General features: G+C 42.5%; 3 protein-coding genes across 6 annotated transcripts in view; 1 reads left to right on the forward strand and 2 right to left on the reverse strand.

Moving 5' to 3' along the window:
- The first annotated feature begins 1,778 nt into the window (after nucleotides 1-1,778).
- cks2 (CDC28 protein kinase regulatory subunit 2) lies at nucleotides 1,779-3,639 on the forward strand. Its single transcript, XM_055922517.1, has 3 exons — nucleotides 1,779-2,031; nucleotides 2,484-2,611; nucleotides 3,025-3,639. Exons 1-3 carry the CDS (start codon nucleotides 1,973-1,975, stop codon nucleotides 3,066-3,068), a joined length of 231 nt encoding a protein of 76 aa, XP_055778492.1. The 5' UTR covers nucleotides 1,779-1,972; the 3' UTR covers nucleotides 3,069-3,639.
- On the reverse strand, nucleotides 3,603-8,692 carry odf3l2b (outer dense fiber of sperm tails 3-like 2b). Of its 3 annotated transcripts, none has more exons than XM_055922516.1 (5): nucleotides 8,088-8,692; nucleotides 7,899-7,979; nucleotides 5,339-5,449; nucleotides 4,682-4,798; nucleotides 3,603-4,303 (listed from the first exon to the last, which is right to left on the reverse strand). In XM_055922516.1, exons 2-5 carry the CDS (start codon nucleotides 7,945-7,947, stop codon nucleotides 3,816-3,818), a joined length of 765 nt encoding a protein of 254 aa, XP_055778491.1. In that variant the 5' UTR covers nucleotides 7,948-7,979; nucleotides 8,088-8,692; the 3' UTR covers nucleotides 3,603-3,815. The 3 variants fall into 3 exon arrangements, with proteins under 3 accessions (XP_055778491.1, XP_055778490.1, XP_055778489.1); XM_055922515.1 differs by having other exon boundaries at nucleotides 8,085-8,692; XM_055922514.1 differs by having other exon boundaries at nucleotides 7,899-8,692.
- Nucleotides 8,693-9,501: 809 nt separating this feature from the next.
- The window catches only part of LOC129855150 (C3 and PZP-like alpha-2-macroglobulin domain-containing protein 8), a 64,547-nt gene continuing 59,716 nt past the window's right edge, over nucleotides 9,502-14,332 (reverse strand). The window contains exons 41-43 of one of the 2 annotated variants that reach the window (XM_055922518.1): nucleotides 13,907-13,981; nucleotides 10,910-11,093; nucleotides 9,502-10,471 (exon numbers count right to left, since the gene is read on the reverse strand). In XM_055922518.1, coding sequence (XP_055778493.1) covers nucleotide 10,471; nucleotides 10,910-11,093; nucleotides 13,907-13,981 — 260 coding nt within the window. In that variant the 3' untranslated portion in view covers nucleotides 9,502-10,470. The other variant, XM_055922520.1, reaches the window with a different exon arrangement.

A 14,332-nucleotide genomic window follows, 5' to 3' on the forward strand; every position in this document is an offset into this window, starting at 1 on the left:
GATACCCATCCGATTGTGTGATTTTCTTTTTCAAAGGAAAACATGCAGCAAATTAGGCGATGGTGGTGCCTAGTTCTCTTGCAGGACTTTCCCATGCCGTAAGTATTGAACATTTATAAAAACTTTCATTTGCATCCTTAAAATCACTTGTTTCACTGTAGCCAGACTGATCTGAATATATATTTTCATATTGAATGTATGTAATGTATGTCATTCACTCACTAAGGTCTGAAGAAGAGAGGTTGAAAGATCAAAAAAGGTGTGGCGAAAACAAAACACACTACAGGTAGGAGGTGTCATATGATGAGTGGTATAGTCTTAAAACAATGTTTAAAGACTTAAACCCACCCCTCTCATATGATGAGTGGCATAGTTGATTGATGCATGGCAAGATATAAGTTGTGACGACTTGTTGAGTAGTTATAGATATCACTGAAAACCACTTTAGTAATAGTGGCTTTTGTTTGCATGGTGGTATTGTGAAAGTGGGGTGTAATTTGACTTGATCACCCAATGAGGCACTACTCTTAATATTTATTCTTCCTTTTTCTTCAAGGAAGCAGATGTTCTTCTAAGGGACACCCTAGAGGCAGCAAGGTGGTGCGAACTCCAAACATTTAAAGGCACTGTTTCCCTCCCTAGTGTAATTGGGATGGTCGGGGAAGACCGCATTACAATCCTTAAAGAACTACGGTTGTATGATGGCCTGGATGAAGAGGAAAATATTCTCCTCAAGGAACCATTCATGTTACAGAGAAATTATGAGATGTTCTATGTGGAGGCAGTTGACAACAAAATAACTGTCTGCCTCTTGAGGAGCAGGAGAGAAGCCATTTTTGAGGAGTGGTCAAACCTTGGTTTTGTCTGCTGTGTTAATTGTTTCAATTGTTAATTGTGTTGTTTAGTAAAGATGACGTAAAGTCACACAAGTCTCTGATCTCTTTACTGGAGCTGGTATAACAATGTACAAAGCACATTCAGCTTGTCAATATGTCTATATGGTATAGTCCGTCTCCATTCTCATGAGAAAAGTAAATAGCATTATAAATCAGGATAGGTAGTAACTGTATATATATGCTCAATGAAATAATATAATTACAAAGTTATAATATTTATTAACACGATTTTAACAGTACATGACATACATCTGTTGTTCACTGCAACAATATCAGAAGCTTGTCTCAAATATAGCATGAAGCAAAAAGTGTTATAACACATGGTACCCCTTTATATCATATTTATTACGATCTTCAAAAATGAAATACGTTTGTTTTGAACGTGTGCCTTGCGCAAACGTGTGTTTGTATTCAGTGTGTGACTGTCAAACTTGATGTCCAAAAAGTGGGCGGGGTCTAACGTGGGCGGGGCCAAACCCACATTGACCCCGGCCCGAATTGCACAAGTTGCACAAATAACAGTAGGTTATTCTAGCTGGCATTGTTGCTCTCCTGCCATGCAAAAAAATACTTCCATGGCAGATTCGGACGTGACTAAAATTACAGATGTGGACTTTTGTGCTCGTACACATAATTACATTGCACGACGAATCCCTTAGATTAGGGCTATATACTATTTTTATTACATTCAGGCATTTGAGAACGAATAACGAATATTCATGATTGTAGGACGAAAGAAGCACGACAAATGGTCATTGACATTAACTCGACGAGCAAACCAATGGAAAAATCTAAAGTCTAATATTGTAGAAATAACTCACCATGTGTACAGCTGTCAAAGTCAGAAGGTGGGGGCGGGGCGCCACGCATTTAGTTTGTTTTGCCCACGCGCGGCCTCACCAATCCCGGCTAAGAGAGGGACGGTTTGAGTTTCAAATTTGCCGACAAACTGCAGATGACAATTTGCTTTGTGTTTATAAAAATCTAGCCAGCTTTCGCTTATCAAAACGTACAGCTATCTGAGAATAGTAAAACTTATCCAGAATATTGTGTTATATACTTCTGTTCGATTAAACATGTCGAAGAAACAAATTTACTACTCTGACAAGTACACAGATGAAGCATTTGAGTACAGGTAAGTTAGGTTGAAGTTGTAACGTTAGCTACTACTGTACTGTAATACTGTTAACATGCTTGCTTACTAGCTAACGTTGGTTAACTTGCTTTGCTAGGGAAAGCAAGTTCACCCAACTCCCCTGGTTGGTTAACTAGCCAACGTTAGTTTTAGCCATAATACTGTATTTGGCAAAATAATATTGATACTGTTATTATATTTATTGGCTGGCAACTGAAGGCTGCATGATTCATTTGTTTAGTGGGCTAGCGAACTGTATCATGTGACTTGGTTAACGACCGCTAACGTAAGTTAATACTATCAGCTGGTGTTGCCACAACATGTTCAAAGTTATATGGCCTACTGGTGTTAGCTAGCTAACGTTACATCTACGAGTAAAGTACTTTCTAGTTAGTGACGTTGACTAGATAGCTACGTTAATTGGGTGAATTCAATGTCCCTTTCCTACACAGGCATGTTATGCTCCCGAAACAGTTATCAAAGCTGGTGCCCACCTCTCACTTGATGACAGAAGATGAATGGAGGGGTCTGGGGGTGCAGCAGAGCCAGGGCTGGATCCACTACATGATCCACAAGCCAGGTGAGGTATTGCCTGAAAGTTAGCAATCCAGTCTCACTTAACATATAACGTTAGTTACCAAGGACTGACGTTTCATACAAGAAACATATTTTCTAAAGCTTTTACTTATGTCTCAAGTCTTCTCATGACTGGTTTTGAGAAGATACGTCAGGAATTCCTGCTTTTCTGACATCCTCTTTCATACATAATTTAAATGTACTAGCTAGCTTTCTATTCTAGGCCATATATTGTATTTCCTATTACATGACTTTGCCCCACACCAATGACCTCTTTTCCCCAATCTTCAATGTTGTCCTGATCATATCCCTACAGATGTAAGGCCATTGTTATGCCATCTGCATGTTTTAAAATAATAGCGATCTCTACTAGCTTGAAGTCAGTACTGAATTAGCTACTTTTTGTTTTACTTCTAGAGCCGCATATATTGCTTTTCCGAAGACCTCTTCCAAAGGATTGAGTGGAAATCATCTTCCACGTCCCTGAAAGCCACCTTAGTTGAATTGTATGGTCTTTGTTTGCTAAACAAGATGTACATCTCTCCATGTGTTTTGGTGTATAGAATAGACCCTTTAAGTTTTTTTTTTAACTCCCTCCCCAAAATGTTGGAGGTATGATAGAGGCAGACTGAGTGTTGGAAGGCTCGGCCCCCACTACCAGATGATAAGCAGTTTTGCTTTTATTGGTACATGACAACAATATGGATATGGAATTTCTCATTCATTAGACTTTACAGAGCTTGAATAACACTTGCTACACTTTTATTGATGTTTACTTACTTGTCAATATGTTGTATTAATGAACCGTGGTCAAATTGAGTTTTCTTTCTTGAATGTGGAATATTTTATTCAAAATAAATAATTTTGCATGTTCTGAAAATGTTTTTATTTTGTCTGCTTTCCTCTATGTATGTATATATATATATATATTTGTATCAGACAGTATACATTTGGACTGAATAGTCACATTTCTGTTAATTCTAAACAACACTTTTGTTGCTGGACAGAACGTAAATAAAATATATTTCTTTACTTTCTGTGTGGAAGTTTGTATATGTTCTGTATCTAAATGTCTTTCATTTCATATTTAATATTAAGCCAGCACAGCAGTAGAAATGGTTCTCTATTGTCATCTCAAGTTCTTTGTTTTGCAGATGAATCCAACCTAGTCCCATATGACAGAGGAACATAGTTGTGAGAAGTGCTTTTCAGTCAGCTACATTGACCACCAGTGGGGTGACAAACTCAGAGTGTCTGATGCCCAGAGAGAAGGCAGGAGCCCGGGGCTTGTGGACAGTCACATTCTCAGGATTATGAGTTCCAGGGCCAGGCTTCAGAGTGGCATCGTTGGGAAAGCAATGGCGACCTAGCATGGAGAAAGCTGGTTGCCTGGGCAGGTAGACACTTGGATCTGTACTGTTGTATCTACCAGGGCCTGGGGTCTTGGACAGGTCTTCTGAGGGACCCCCTAATTTGCAGTGCCTTGACATGGTGTAGCTGGCACTGGCTGGCTTGGTGGGAACCTGGGGGCCCATGAGAGCAGGGAGACAGTACTTGTTGGGGGCAGGCACTGAGTCGATGGTACGGTAGCGAGTGCGGGAGCCCATAGTGTAGGATGGGGGTCTGCGCTGGGTGTTGCATGGAGGAGCATTCTCAGGGCTGTATGCCCCAGGTCCAGGAGTCTGGAAAAGCCCTGCTAATGAGAAAGCTGTATTTAGCTTTGGCTTTATGTGAACAAGCAAGATTCATTGTCAATTTAGAGTGTATGCATATTTGTGGAGTGTTCATGAAATTCAGTTGCAACAGCTGACAGCAGAAGGCAAGGCTTGAGCTGTCACATCCAGCTGTATCTTGTTGCCATACTGCTGAAAGTGGCTTACAAACTGCCACACGCAACAAGGTCCTTATGTAATTAACATGTCTTAAGAAAATCAAAATTTTCACATCTAGTAATGAGCTTTCGGTATTTGACAAATAAAAACACAGTTATATTTTAATATGACTTTATAGGAACATTAAAACATGATCAGCTCTGAATTGAAAGTGTATTTACCTGAAGTTGGTGGGTACTTACTTGATGATCCTCTCACTCTGCCCAACATGGAGTATGCGGGGTTGCCATCCCTGCCGAAACGGGTGATTTTTGCATCAATGTAATACTGAGGCCCAGGACTGGAGTCAACACCGTACACTGCACAACCAAACAAGAGAAACTATCAAATAAATAACTGACATACAATACTGGTTAGAGCGTTGGGCCAGTAACTGATGGATCGAATCCCAGAGCTGACGAGGTCAAAATCTGAGCAAGGCAGTTAACCCACTGTTCCCCGGGCGCCAAAGACGTGGATGTCGATTATGGCAGCCCCCCGCACCTCTCTGATTCAGATCGGTTGGGTTAAATACGGAAGACACATTTCAGTTGAATGCATTCATTTGTACAACTGACTAGGTATCCCCCTTTCCCTACTGAAGTAAGTTTGCCAGTATCCTAAGGACAGTGTCACATTTGGCTGATAAGTTGTATACTGTACTGTAGTAACAGGGTTTACAACTAGTGACAGGTATTTGTGGTGTTGTTTCCCCCCAGTGGCTTTACAGTTACATTACAACATTCAATATTCCCTTTCATGACCAACTAATAATAGTTGAGGTACTTTTTCATTGACTATTAGAGTAGTGTGTCATGTTCAAATCTTGGGTGCTCTTTAGTGACTGCTGTAGCACTCACAGTTGTTGCTCATTCTGCCGTGGAAGGAGTAAGCAGGGTTGGTTGGCTTGGTGAAGTCATGGCCGATGAAACCAATAGTTGGTGGCAGAGCGTAACGCCCCGGTCCAGGCCCTGTGGGGTAGATATTTTACACAATAGGTTGAGGACCTGTGGGGTAGATATTTGACACAATAGGCTGAGGACCTGTGTGTGCGCATGAAATGATTTGGTCTACTTCACACATATTACATTATATACATTATGGTGTAGTGATGAATAAGCTGAAAAGGTTCATAAAGACGTGCCTGAGGATATAAACGACATATTTACAGTGGGGCAAAAAAGTATTTAGTCAGCCACCAATTGTGCAAGTTCTCCCACTTAAAAAGATGAGAGAGGCCTGTAATTTTCATCATAGGTACACTTCAACTATGACAGACAAAAATAGAAAAAAAAATCCAGAAAATCACATTGTAGGATTTTTAATGAATTTATTTGCAAATTATGGTGGAAAATAAGTATTTGGTCACCTACAAACAAGCAAGATTTCTGGCTCTCACAGACCTGTAACTTCTTTAAGAGGCTCCTCTGTCCTCCACTCGTTACCTGTATTAATGGCACCTGTTTGAACTTGTTATCAGTATAAAAGACACCTGTCCACAACCTCAAACAGTCACACTCCAAACCACTATGGCCAAGACCAAAGAGCTGTCAATGGACACCAGAAACAAAATTGTAGACCTGCACCAGGCTGGGAAGACTGAATCTGCAATAGGTAAGCAGCTTGGTTTGAAGAAATCACCTGTGGGAGCAATTATTAGGAAATGGAAGACATACAAGACCACTGATAATCTCCCTCGATCTGGGGCTCCACGCAAGATCTCACCCCGTGGGGTCAAAATGATCACAAGAACGGTGAGCAAAAATCCCAGAACCACACGGGGGGACCTAGTGAATGACCTGCAGAGAGCTGGGACCAAAGTAACAAAGCCTACCATCAGTAACACACTACGCCGCCAGGGACTCAAATCCTGCAGTGCCAGACGTGTCCCCCTGCTTAAGCCAGTACATGTCCAGGCCCGTCTGAAGTTTGCTAGAGAGCATTTGGATGATCCAGAAGAAGATTGGGAGAATGTCATATGGTCAGATGAAACCAAAATATAACTTTTTGGTAAAAACTCAACTCGTCGTGTTTGGAGGACAAAGAATGATGAGTTGCATCCAAAGAACACCATACCTACTGTGAAGCATGGCGGTGGAAACATCATGCTTTGGGGCTGTTTTTCTGCAAAGGGACCAGGACGACTGATCCGTGTAAAGGAAAGAATGAATGGGGCCATGTATCGTGAGATTTTGAGTGAAAACCTCCTTCCATCAGCAAGGGCATTGAAGATGAAACGTGGCTGGGTTTTTCAGCATGACAATGTTCCCAAACACACCGCCCGGGCAACGAAGGAGTGGCTTCGTAAGAAGCATTTCAAGGTCCTGGAGTGGCCTAGCCAGTCTCCAGATCTCAACCCCATAGAAAATCTTTGGAGGGAGTTGAAAGTCCATGTTGCCCAGCAACAGCCCCAAAACATCACTGCTCTAGAGGAGATCTGCATGGAGGAATGGGCCAAAATACCAGCAACAGTGTGTGAAAACCTTGTGAAGACTTACAGAAAACGTTTGACCTCTGTCATTGCCAACAAAGGGTATATAACAAAGTATTGAGATACACTTTTGTTATTGACCAAATACTTATTTTCCACCATAATTTGCAAATAAATTCATTAAAAATCCTACAATGTGATTTTCTGGATTTCTTTTCTTCTCATTTTGTCTGTCATAGTTGAAGTGTACCTATGATGAAAATTACAGGCCTCTCTCATCTTTTTAAGTGCGAGAACTTGCACAATTGGTGGCTGACTAAATACTTTTTTTGCCCCACTGTACATCTGGCTGGTGCAAATTAGACATGCTAGGTCATCCAAACAGCTGACTTTCACAGCCAGAGACAGTGTGGCAGAGAGTACACTAAGATACAACCTGGGAAATGACTTTTTTGGAAAGTTACATTTTTTGTTGTTGCGCCAGCTCTCTTACACTAGCTCTATGCACACTCTACCAACACATTACACTGACACTCCACCAACAGACACTACACTGACACTCTAACACACACACTTTCACGTTATTTTATTGTGGTACTATTGCCTTATTTAGCCTTTTTTTTAAAACGTTTTAACTGCATTGTTGGGAAATGGCTCGTTAGTAAGCATTTCATGGTAAAGTCTACACCAGATGTATTCGGTGCATGTCATTTGTCATTTTGATTTGATTTGACATTACATCAGCATTCACATTTTCAGATGCCTGTGCACACTGCACAAGCAAAGTTACTACTGCGAGTTCTGGCAAGTCCAAGCTCTGAGAAATAATCAACTCCTCCAGTCAGTGTTCCCTCTCTGACAGGATAATGCATTCAATTATTAGCTAGACATGTTACGTTTACATGTTACATTTACTCAATTCAGAATAGATGAGTGATCTATCTGTATTGAATAAGTACCGCAGAGGTTGTTCCATTCAGGAAGCTCACCTTTCTCTCTGCCAGCAATGATGGGGCGCTTTTTCACCTCCTCCCCCATGGTCAAATAAATGTATAGTCCTACAAGTCGTCCTACAAAAACATCCTCCAAATCATTACACAAACTGCTCAATTCAATCAATAATAAGAGGGAATTTGACAATACAGTATGTACAAAAACACAGGTAGGAAGCATACTACTGTAAATGTGGACACAAACAGGCTCCAGCAATGAATCATAGCCAGCAGGTTCCTCTCTCCTCCGTGTGGTAGGGGTGATCTTCTGTGTCAGATGGATGCAAGCTCTCCACTCAGCTGCATGACCCTCCTTTATCCATCCATCATCTCCCAAGTCCTGAGTGAAATTCAGTTTCGACTTCGCCTATTCAGTCATGCATACCTTAACAGCCTGCGCAGTTACACACTTCCAAAATAAGAACCACTACCATCAAAGACCCATAAATGCCATAAACATTTAGCCTCTTGGTTAGAAAATGTTTGATCTCACACCAACTGTGTCCAACTAGTCCATCATCTCAGCCAGTTAAATAGCAGCTCAGCCAGAGAAGCTCAATCCGCTGGTGCTTAGAAACCATGTCATTACTTGGATTCACTCTAATGTAACAATATCTCCACAGAGCAATCCATGAAACCAAGATCCCCTCTCCCTCCTTTCTCTTTTCACTCTCTGTTCATCGCAGCGTGGAGGCAGAATATCACACTTCAACCATGCATGCTGTTGCCAGGGAGACATTCCAGGATATTCAGTCTCAGCAACCAGGTCTCCCGCATCGCTCGGTCAGCGAAGCGAGTGTTCTCTCTCTGTCCCTACAGTACCTTCCACAATCATACAACAGATCTTCCACTCATACTGTACAGATCCCATTCACACTGTATATCAGAACTAACAGTGTCCCTTACAGAGACCAGCAAAGCCATGGAGTGAACAAATATTCTCTTTCTTGACATAGTGCAGTATATGATAATACACTGAAAGCGAGAAAGACTGTGCATATCATAAGACATGTAAGACACGTTATCTGACAGTTTTCCACCACCACTCCTGTAGTTTGATCATAGGACTCATTGCCCTCTCAATAACCTCTACATTTAAACGACATATCCATGGGCCGTTTGGAACGTAGTTATTTTAAAACAGCAGCAGAAGAACACACTGAAAGTTGCCAGAAGCTATACAGTAACTGACAATGTTGACAAGTGCCTTAACCATGGTCTGCCGAAAACAAACATTAAACATTTACAGGCTCTAACTCTCTCCTGGCTGCTGTTAAGGTAACCTGAGTGAGTTGTTAACAGGGACAAACACACATGTTAGCCCCGCTGCACACAGCCATGCCAGGGGTCACAGTCACAGAGGGCATTCTGAAGGGCCACAGTGTTTGACAATAACACAGCTCATTGCTTACAGGATGACAGGAAATTCTCCTCAGGCTAAACTACAGTTGCAAAGGAAATGGACCAACACAACTCCTTAATCACCAGGTCTGCTCCTCGTTTCCTATGTAACATATAGGCTATACATATAGGGAATAGAGTTACTGCTACCCGGGGAGAGATAGTAGCATGAAAAGTTAACTGCAAACAGAGACATGGATTGTATACAAAGTTTATTATTTTTCAAAAGCAATTGTATTGGAAATGGATATGGGGTTACACTGGTTTAAATATGGTAAATGTACAGTAATTCCAAACCTTTATTCTTGTTTTAGGCTATCAAGAGTCAAAATTTAACAAAACAAAATAGCTTATGCACTGTACAATCAAATCCCTGTGTGTTAAACAGTAAGGTGACAGCTATACCTAAATATGACTTATTATGTGGAGATATTGCTAGCTTGGTAAAATATCTAGAATAATTGACCTTATCTTATCCTCCAGTTTAAGGCTGCAGAAATGCAGTCTCGATCTTTAGCAGGTTAAACACCAAATAAGTATATAAAGATATCAACTGTACACCTCAGTGTTTGAGCTAAGGCTTCCTCCGAATAAGAATAATAGGTGCATCACATCTTGTTATTTTTGATGAATTAAATTAAGACATTGGTGTAGGTGACAGGACAAGAAGTCAATAGGGGGCGGCATTGGAACAAATAAAACAAAAGCACTAGCTACAAATAAATACCACAGATAGAAAAAACAACAAAACATTTGTTTTAACTCAGGTGTAATTACAAACATAAATACTTGATTATTCAATCTAGAGATGACAGAAAAACAATAAGGCACTACAGTGAATATCAAAGACGCTATGGTGTCCACTGGTGAATAGGAGAGAGAAAAACAAAGAGGGCTAGAGGGGGACTAGCTTAGTAACACACACACACACACACACACACACACACACACACACACACACACACACACACACACACACACACACACACACACACACACACACACACACACACACACACACACACACACACACACACACACACACACACACACGCTTTGCTTCCTTTCAGGCTGCAGTCCCCACTCTTCCTTCTCTCTCCACTCACTAACATATTCACAAACAATGTACAATTTGGAGATCTGGCTGGTGATGCCGTCAGAGGCAGTTTCTGTGGAGGAGTGGAGAACAGGACACTGAATAAGATCTCTGATAAGGTTCTTCATTGCAATCGGATAGATAGGTACAGATATGCTATCTTTGATGTAGAGGTATCTGAATACACTTTGTTATTAGAGTGGATATAAACTGACACAGGTTTGAGGTTACAAAGCCACAGTTGAGTTAATTTCAAGCCCTATCCACATTACCACAGTGTTAATGGTTCAAACCACAGGAGGTTGGTGGCAACTTAATTGGGGAGGATGGGCTCGTGGTAACGATTGGGGCGGAATCAATGGAATAGTATCAAATACAACAAACAGGTGATTGATGCCATTCCATTAGCACCGTTCTGAACATTATTATTAGCCACTCTTCCCTCAGCAGCCTCCTGTGGTTCAAACTCAGTGTTGTTGTTCATAGAGACAGAGAGGTCAGAGGGCCGTACCATCGCTCAGGGGGGTCCTTTGTGTCCAGTGTGGGTAACTGGATATCTGATGGACTCTCCTGCTCTCCCCCCTGCTCCCCTGCCTCCAGCTCCAAATGGTCCTCTCCCTCTGCAGGGAAGGGCTCTGGGTCATACTCATAGGAGTAGTAGGACACCTCAGCCATGGAACCCTGCTCTTCCTCACCTACAGCACAAGAAAGAGGGACAGAGAGAGAGAGAGAGTGACAGAGAGAGATGGAGAGTGAGTGACAGAGAAAGATGGAGAGTGAGTGGGAGGGACAGAGAGACACGCGAGAGAGGAAGAGGGCAGGTGGGATGGTGAGAAATATCCTTAGAAATAAGATGAGACAATTGTTCAGAATTATTTTTATGAGAACATTGGCTGAAAAGTCAAGGGACATAACAATATGTTTCCACTGAGAGTATCTACCAAAATAGTTAATTGTACAAGGTGACCAGTAGGGGTCACTATGTCCTAATGTTCAGCCTCGTGTAAAGCACTGCATGCACACTGCTCCTTTTGGAAATCATACATTGCAGATTAATACACACAATACACTCCATTTATTTTCATCAAAACAAGTGTGTTTTGTTGAATTAATCATGCCCTCAGCTCTGATGCCATTTCACCACTAAGGGACATGTCCACAGAGAAACTGATTCCAAAGCCTCAATGTTTTTACTAAAGCTGTTGAGAATGCTGTCAGATTCTTGGCACACAAAATCACATCCATCACAATCTACCTAACCTAATGCTCAGTGGAGCTCAGCTCAACAACATTTATTAGCTCAGAATTACACAGCTGTTCATTGAGTGTAATAATCTGGTATGATACATGTTTTCTGTATGTGTGTACCGCAGTCCAGTTTTAATGGCATTCCTGTGGTGAGGTCTTTTCCACTGTGAAGCATCAGTGTTTGTACTGAGGAGACCTTTGACCTTTGTGGAACTCCATTACAGCTACTGTGAGCTGCAGGCAGGGAACAAGCCAGCGCAGGCATAGGCCACATCAAATACACACACGCACGGAAGTACACACGCATCGACGTGAGCCTACCCTACCACAGCCACGACTCCTGCTACAAACCAACATAAAGAGTGATACATCTTACCGGGAGTTCTGTAATAGCAAGTTATTTAATCATGACATCTAAGTGAACCCTGTGGTGGAGCAACAAATATCCCCTTCAAGAAAAACTATCCCCCCTAAGGAAAGTCTATCCTCCTGTTTATCAGAATGTGACAGTAGCCTGTCGACGTGATCTGCTGAGGCGTCAGTGCTCTACTTCCTCCTCTCCTCTACGCTACTGCAGACGGCTGGGGCAAGTCCCAACATCCCCCAGCACACTGCAGTGTCACGCCCCGGCCTTAGTATTCTTTGTTTTCTTAATTATTTTAGTTAGGTCAGGGTGTGACAAGGGGAATGTATGTGTTTTTTGTAGTGTCTAGGGTGGTTGTAAGGTTTAGGGGGTTTATTAGAGTAGTTGGGTTTATGTTTAGTATAGAAGTCTAGCTGTGTCTATGGTTGAGTGTAGGTATCTAGGAAAGTCTATGGTTGCCTGAATTGGGTCTCAATTAGAGACAGCTGGTTATTGTTGTCTCTGATTGGGAGCCATATTTAAGGCAACCATAGGCTTTAGCTGTTTGTGGGGAATTGTCTATGTCAGAGTGTTTAGTGTCAGCACTTCTGTTTGTATAGCTTCACGGTCGTCTGTTTTGTTGTTTTTGTAGTTTGTATAGTGTTTGTTTGGTTTTCGTCTTTTTTCTCAAATAAAGAGGATGTACTTTCCACGCGCTCCGCCTTGGTCCTCCCTCAGTCCCTTTGACGATTGTGACATGCAGGCAGACAGACTGATCAGACATGGAGACAGGGAGGGCAGTGACTCTTTCATCTACACCTCCAACTCTTCTACAACACTGATTTTTTTATTTTAATTTAACCCCTTTTTCTCCCCAATTTTCATGGTGTCCAATTGCTAGTAATTCCTATCTTGTCTCATTGCTACAACTCCCGTACGGGCTCGGGAGAGACGAAGGTCGAAAGCCACGCGTCCTCCGAAACACAACCCAACCAAACCGCACTGCTTCTTAACACAGCACGCCTCCAACCCGGAAGCCAGCCGCACCAATGTGTCGGAGGAAACACTGTGCACCTGGCTCCCTTGATTAGCGTGCACTGCGCCCGGCCCGCCACAGGAGTCGCTGGTGCGCGATGAGACAAGGATATCCCTACCGGCCAAACCCTCACTAACGCGGACGACGCTAGGCCAATTGTGCGCCGCCCCACGGACCTCCCGGTCGCGGCCGGCTGAGACAGAGCCTGGGCGCGAACCCAGAGTCTCTGGTGGCCCTAGACCACTGCGCCACCCGGGAGGCCTACAACACTGATTTTTAAATGTATTTTTTATTTCATCTTTATTTAACCAGGTAGGCCAGTTGAGAACAAGTTCTCATTTACAACTGCGATCAAACTCTTTATACTTATTTGTATATATCCAGACAAGCAAGAAGAAGCCAATGCATGGTGGTGAACCTTACAGTGGGTATAGGTTATAGCAAACTATTGGAGGCAGTCTGTATGTGGATGTTCTCAGAGTGTTGCATGTGTGTAGTCTGAGCTGGAGTAATCTCCAATCCCTCATACAATACAGATCCATGGATGTATGCAGATAGACATATTTACAGTGGGCACTAGAGGTCTGGTCTTCATCTGTCAGACTTGTATACAGTGTCTCAGAGTGGGAACGGAGCAGAGCAGTGCATGAACCTCCTCACATGCCTGCACGTCAACGCCAGCTTCACTCAGAGGTGAACTCTCCAGCCCTTGCCTTTAACTGGCACTCACACACACACACACACATACATACACACTCCTCACATACACACTCCTGCATCCGGGAACAGCTGGCGTCCAATGAGAGATGGGAAGATAGGTGTTAGAGCGGGGGTATAGAGGGGAAAAGAGAGGTGTGTGTTTTACCATGCACTGTATTTACCTGTGTGTATAGGCACAGGAGTTTGCTCAGGTTCCTCGCCTGTGGCGTTCTCTCTGTCCTCCGTGGTGGATTCCACTGTGTGAACAGACACAACACAATCACAACAAGCCAATGTTACACAGACCACGTACTGTACGGTTAGGGTAAAAGCATGATATATTTTCCAGTATTTCCAATGTGGGTGCTTATTTCCTAACCAGACATACACAAACAATGAGAGGAAGGTCTAAATATGGATCCGGTCCTTTGATAATCTACTGTAAACTTGGCGCAGGCAGCCTAGTTTTCCCACACAGGTTTTATTATGTGCTTTTTCCCAATCCATTCCACAACAAGAAGGCTCCTTTATTGATGGTTTGTGCATCAGAAGGGAATGTGACAGGGTTTTCAAAGGCCTGGACAAAAGCACTCTGTCATTTGGGGTTC

This window comes from Salvelinus fontinalis, chromosome 5 (genome assembly GCF_029448725.1).
Source record: "Salvelinus fontinalis isolate EN_2023a chromosome 5, ASM2944872v1, whole genome shotgun sequence".
Lineage (NCBI taxonomy): Eukaryota > Metazoa > Chordata > Actinopteri > Salmoniformes > Salmonidae > Salvelinus > Salvelinus fontinalis.

Excerpts from the sequence above, each read along its gene's own strand:
- cks2 (XM_055922517.1), top strand. The coding sequence starts at position 1,973 with ATGTCGAAGAAACAAATTTACTACTCTGACAAGTACACAGATGAAGCA. Across the intron at positions 2,032-2,483 it reads GATGAAGCATTTGAGTACAG|GCATGTTATGCTCCCGAAAC; the intron begins GTAAGTTAGGTT and ends TTTCCTACACAG. Across the intron at positions 2,612-3,024 it reads CTACATGATCCACAAGCCAG|AGCCGCATATATTGCTTTTC; the intron begins GTGAGGTATTGC and ends TTTTACTTCTAG.
- odf3l2b (XM_055922514.1), bottom strand. The coding sequence starts at position 8,082 with ATGCTTCCTACCTGTGTTTTTGTACATACTGTATTGTCAAATTCCCTC. Across the intron at positions 4,799-5,338 it reads CGGCAGAATGAGCAACAACT|TGTACGGTGTTGACTCCAGT; the intron begins GTGAGTGCTACA and ends TTGGTTGTGCAG. Across the intron at positions 4,304-4,681 it reads CAGAGTGAGAGGATCATCAA|CAGGGCTTTTCCAGACTCCT; the intron begins GTAAGTACCCAC and ends CTTTCTCATTAG.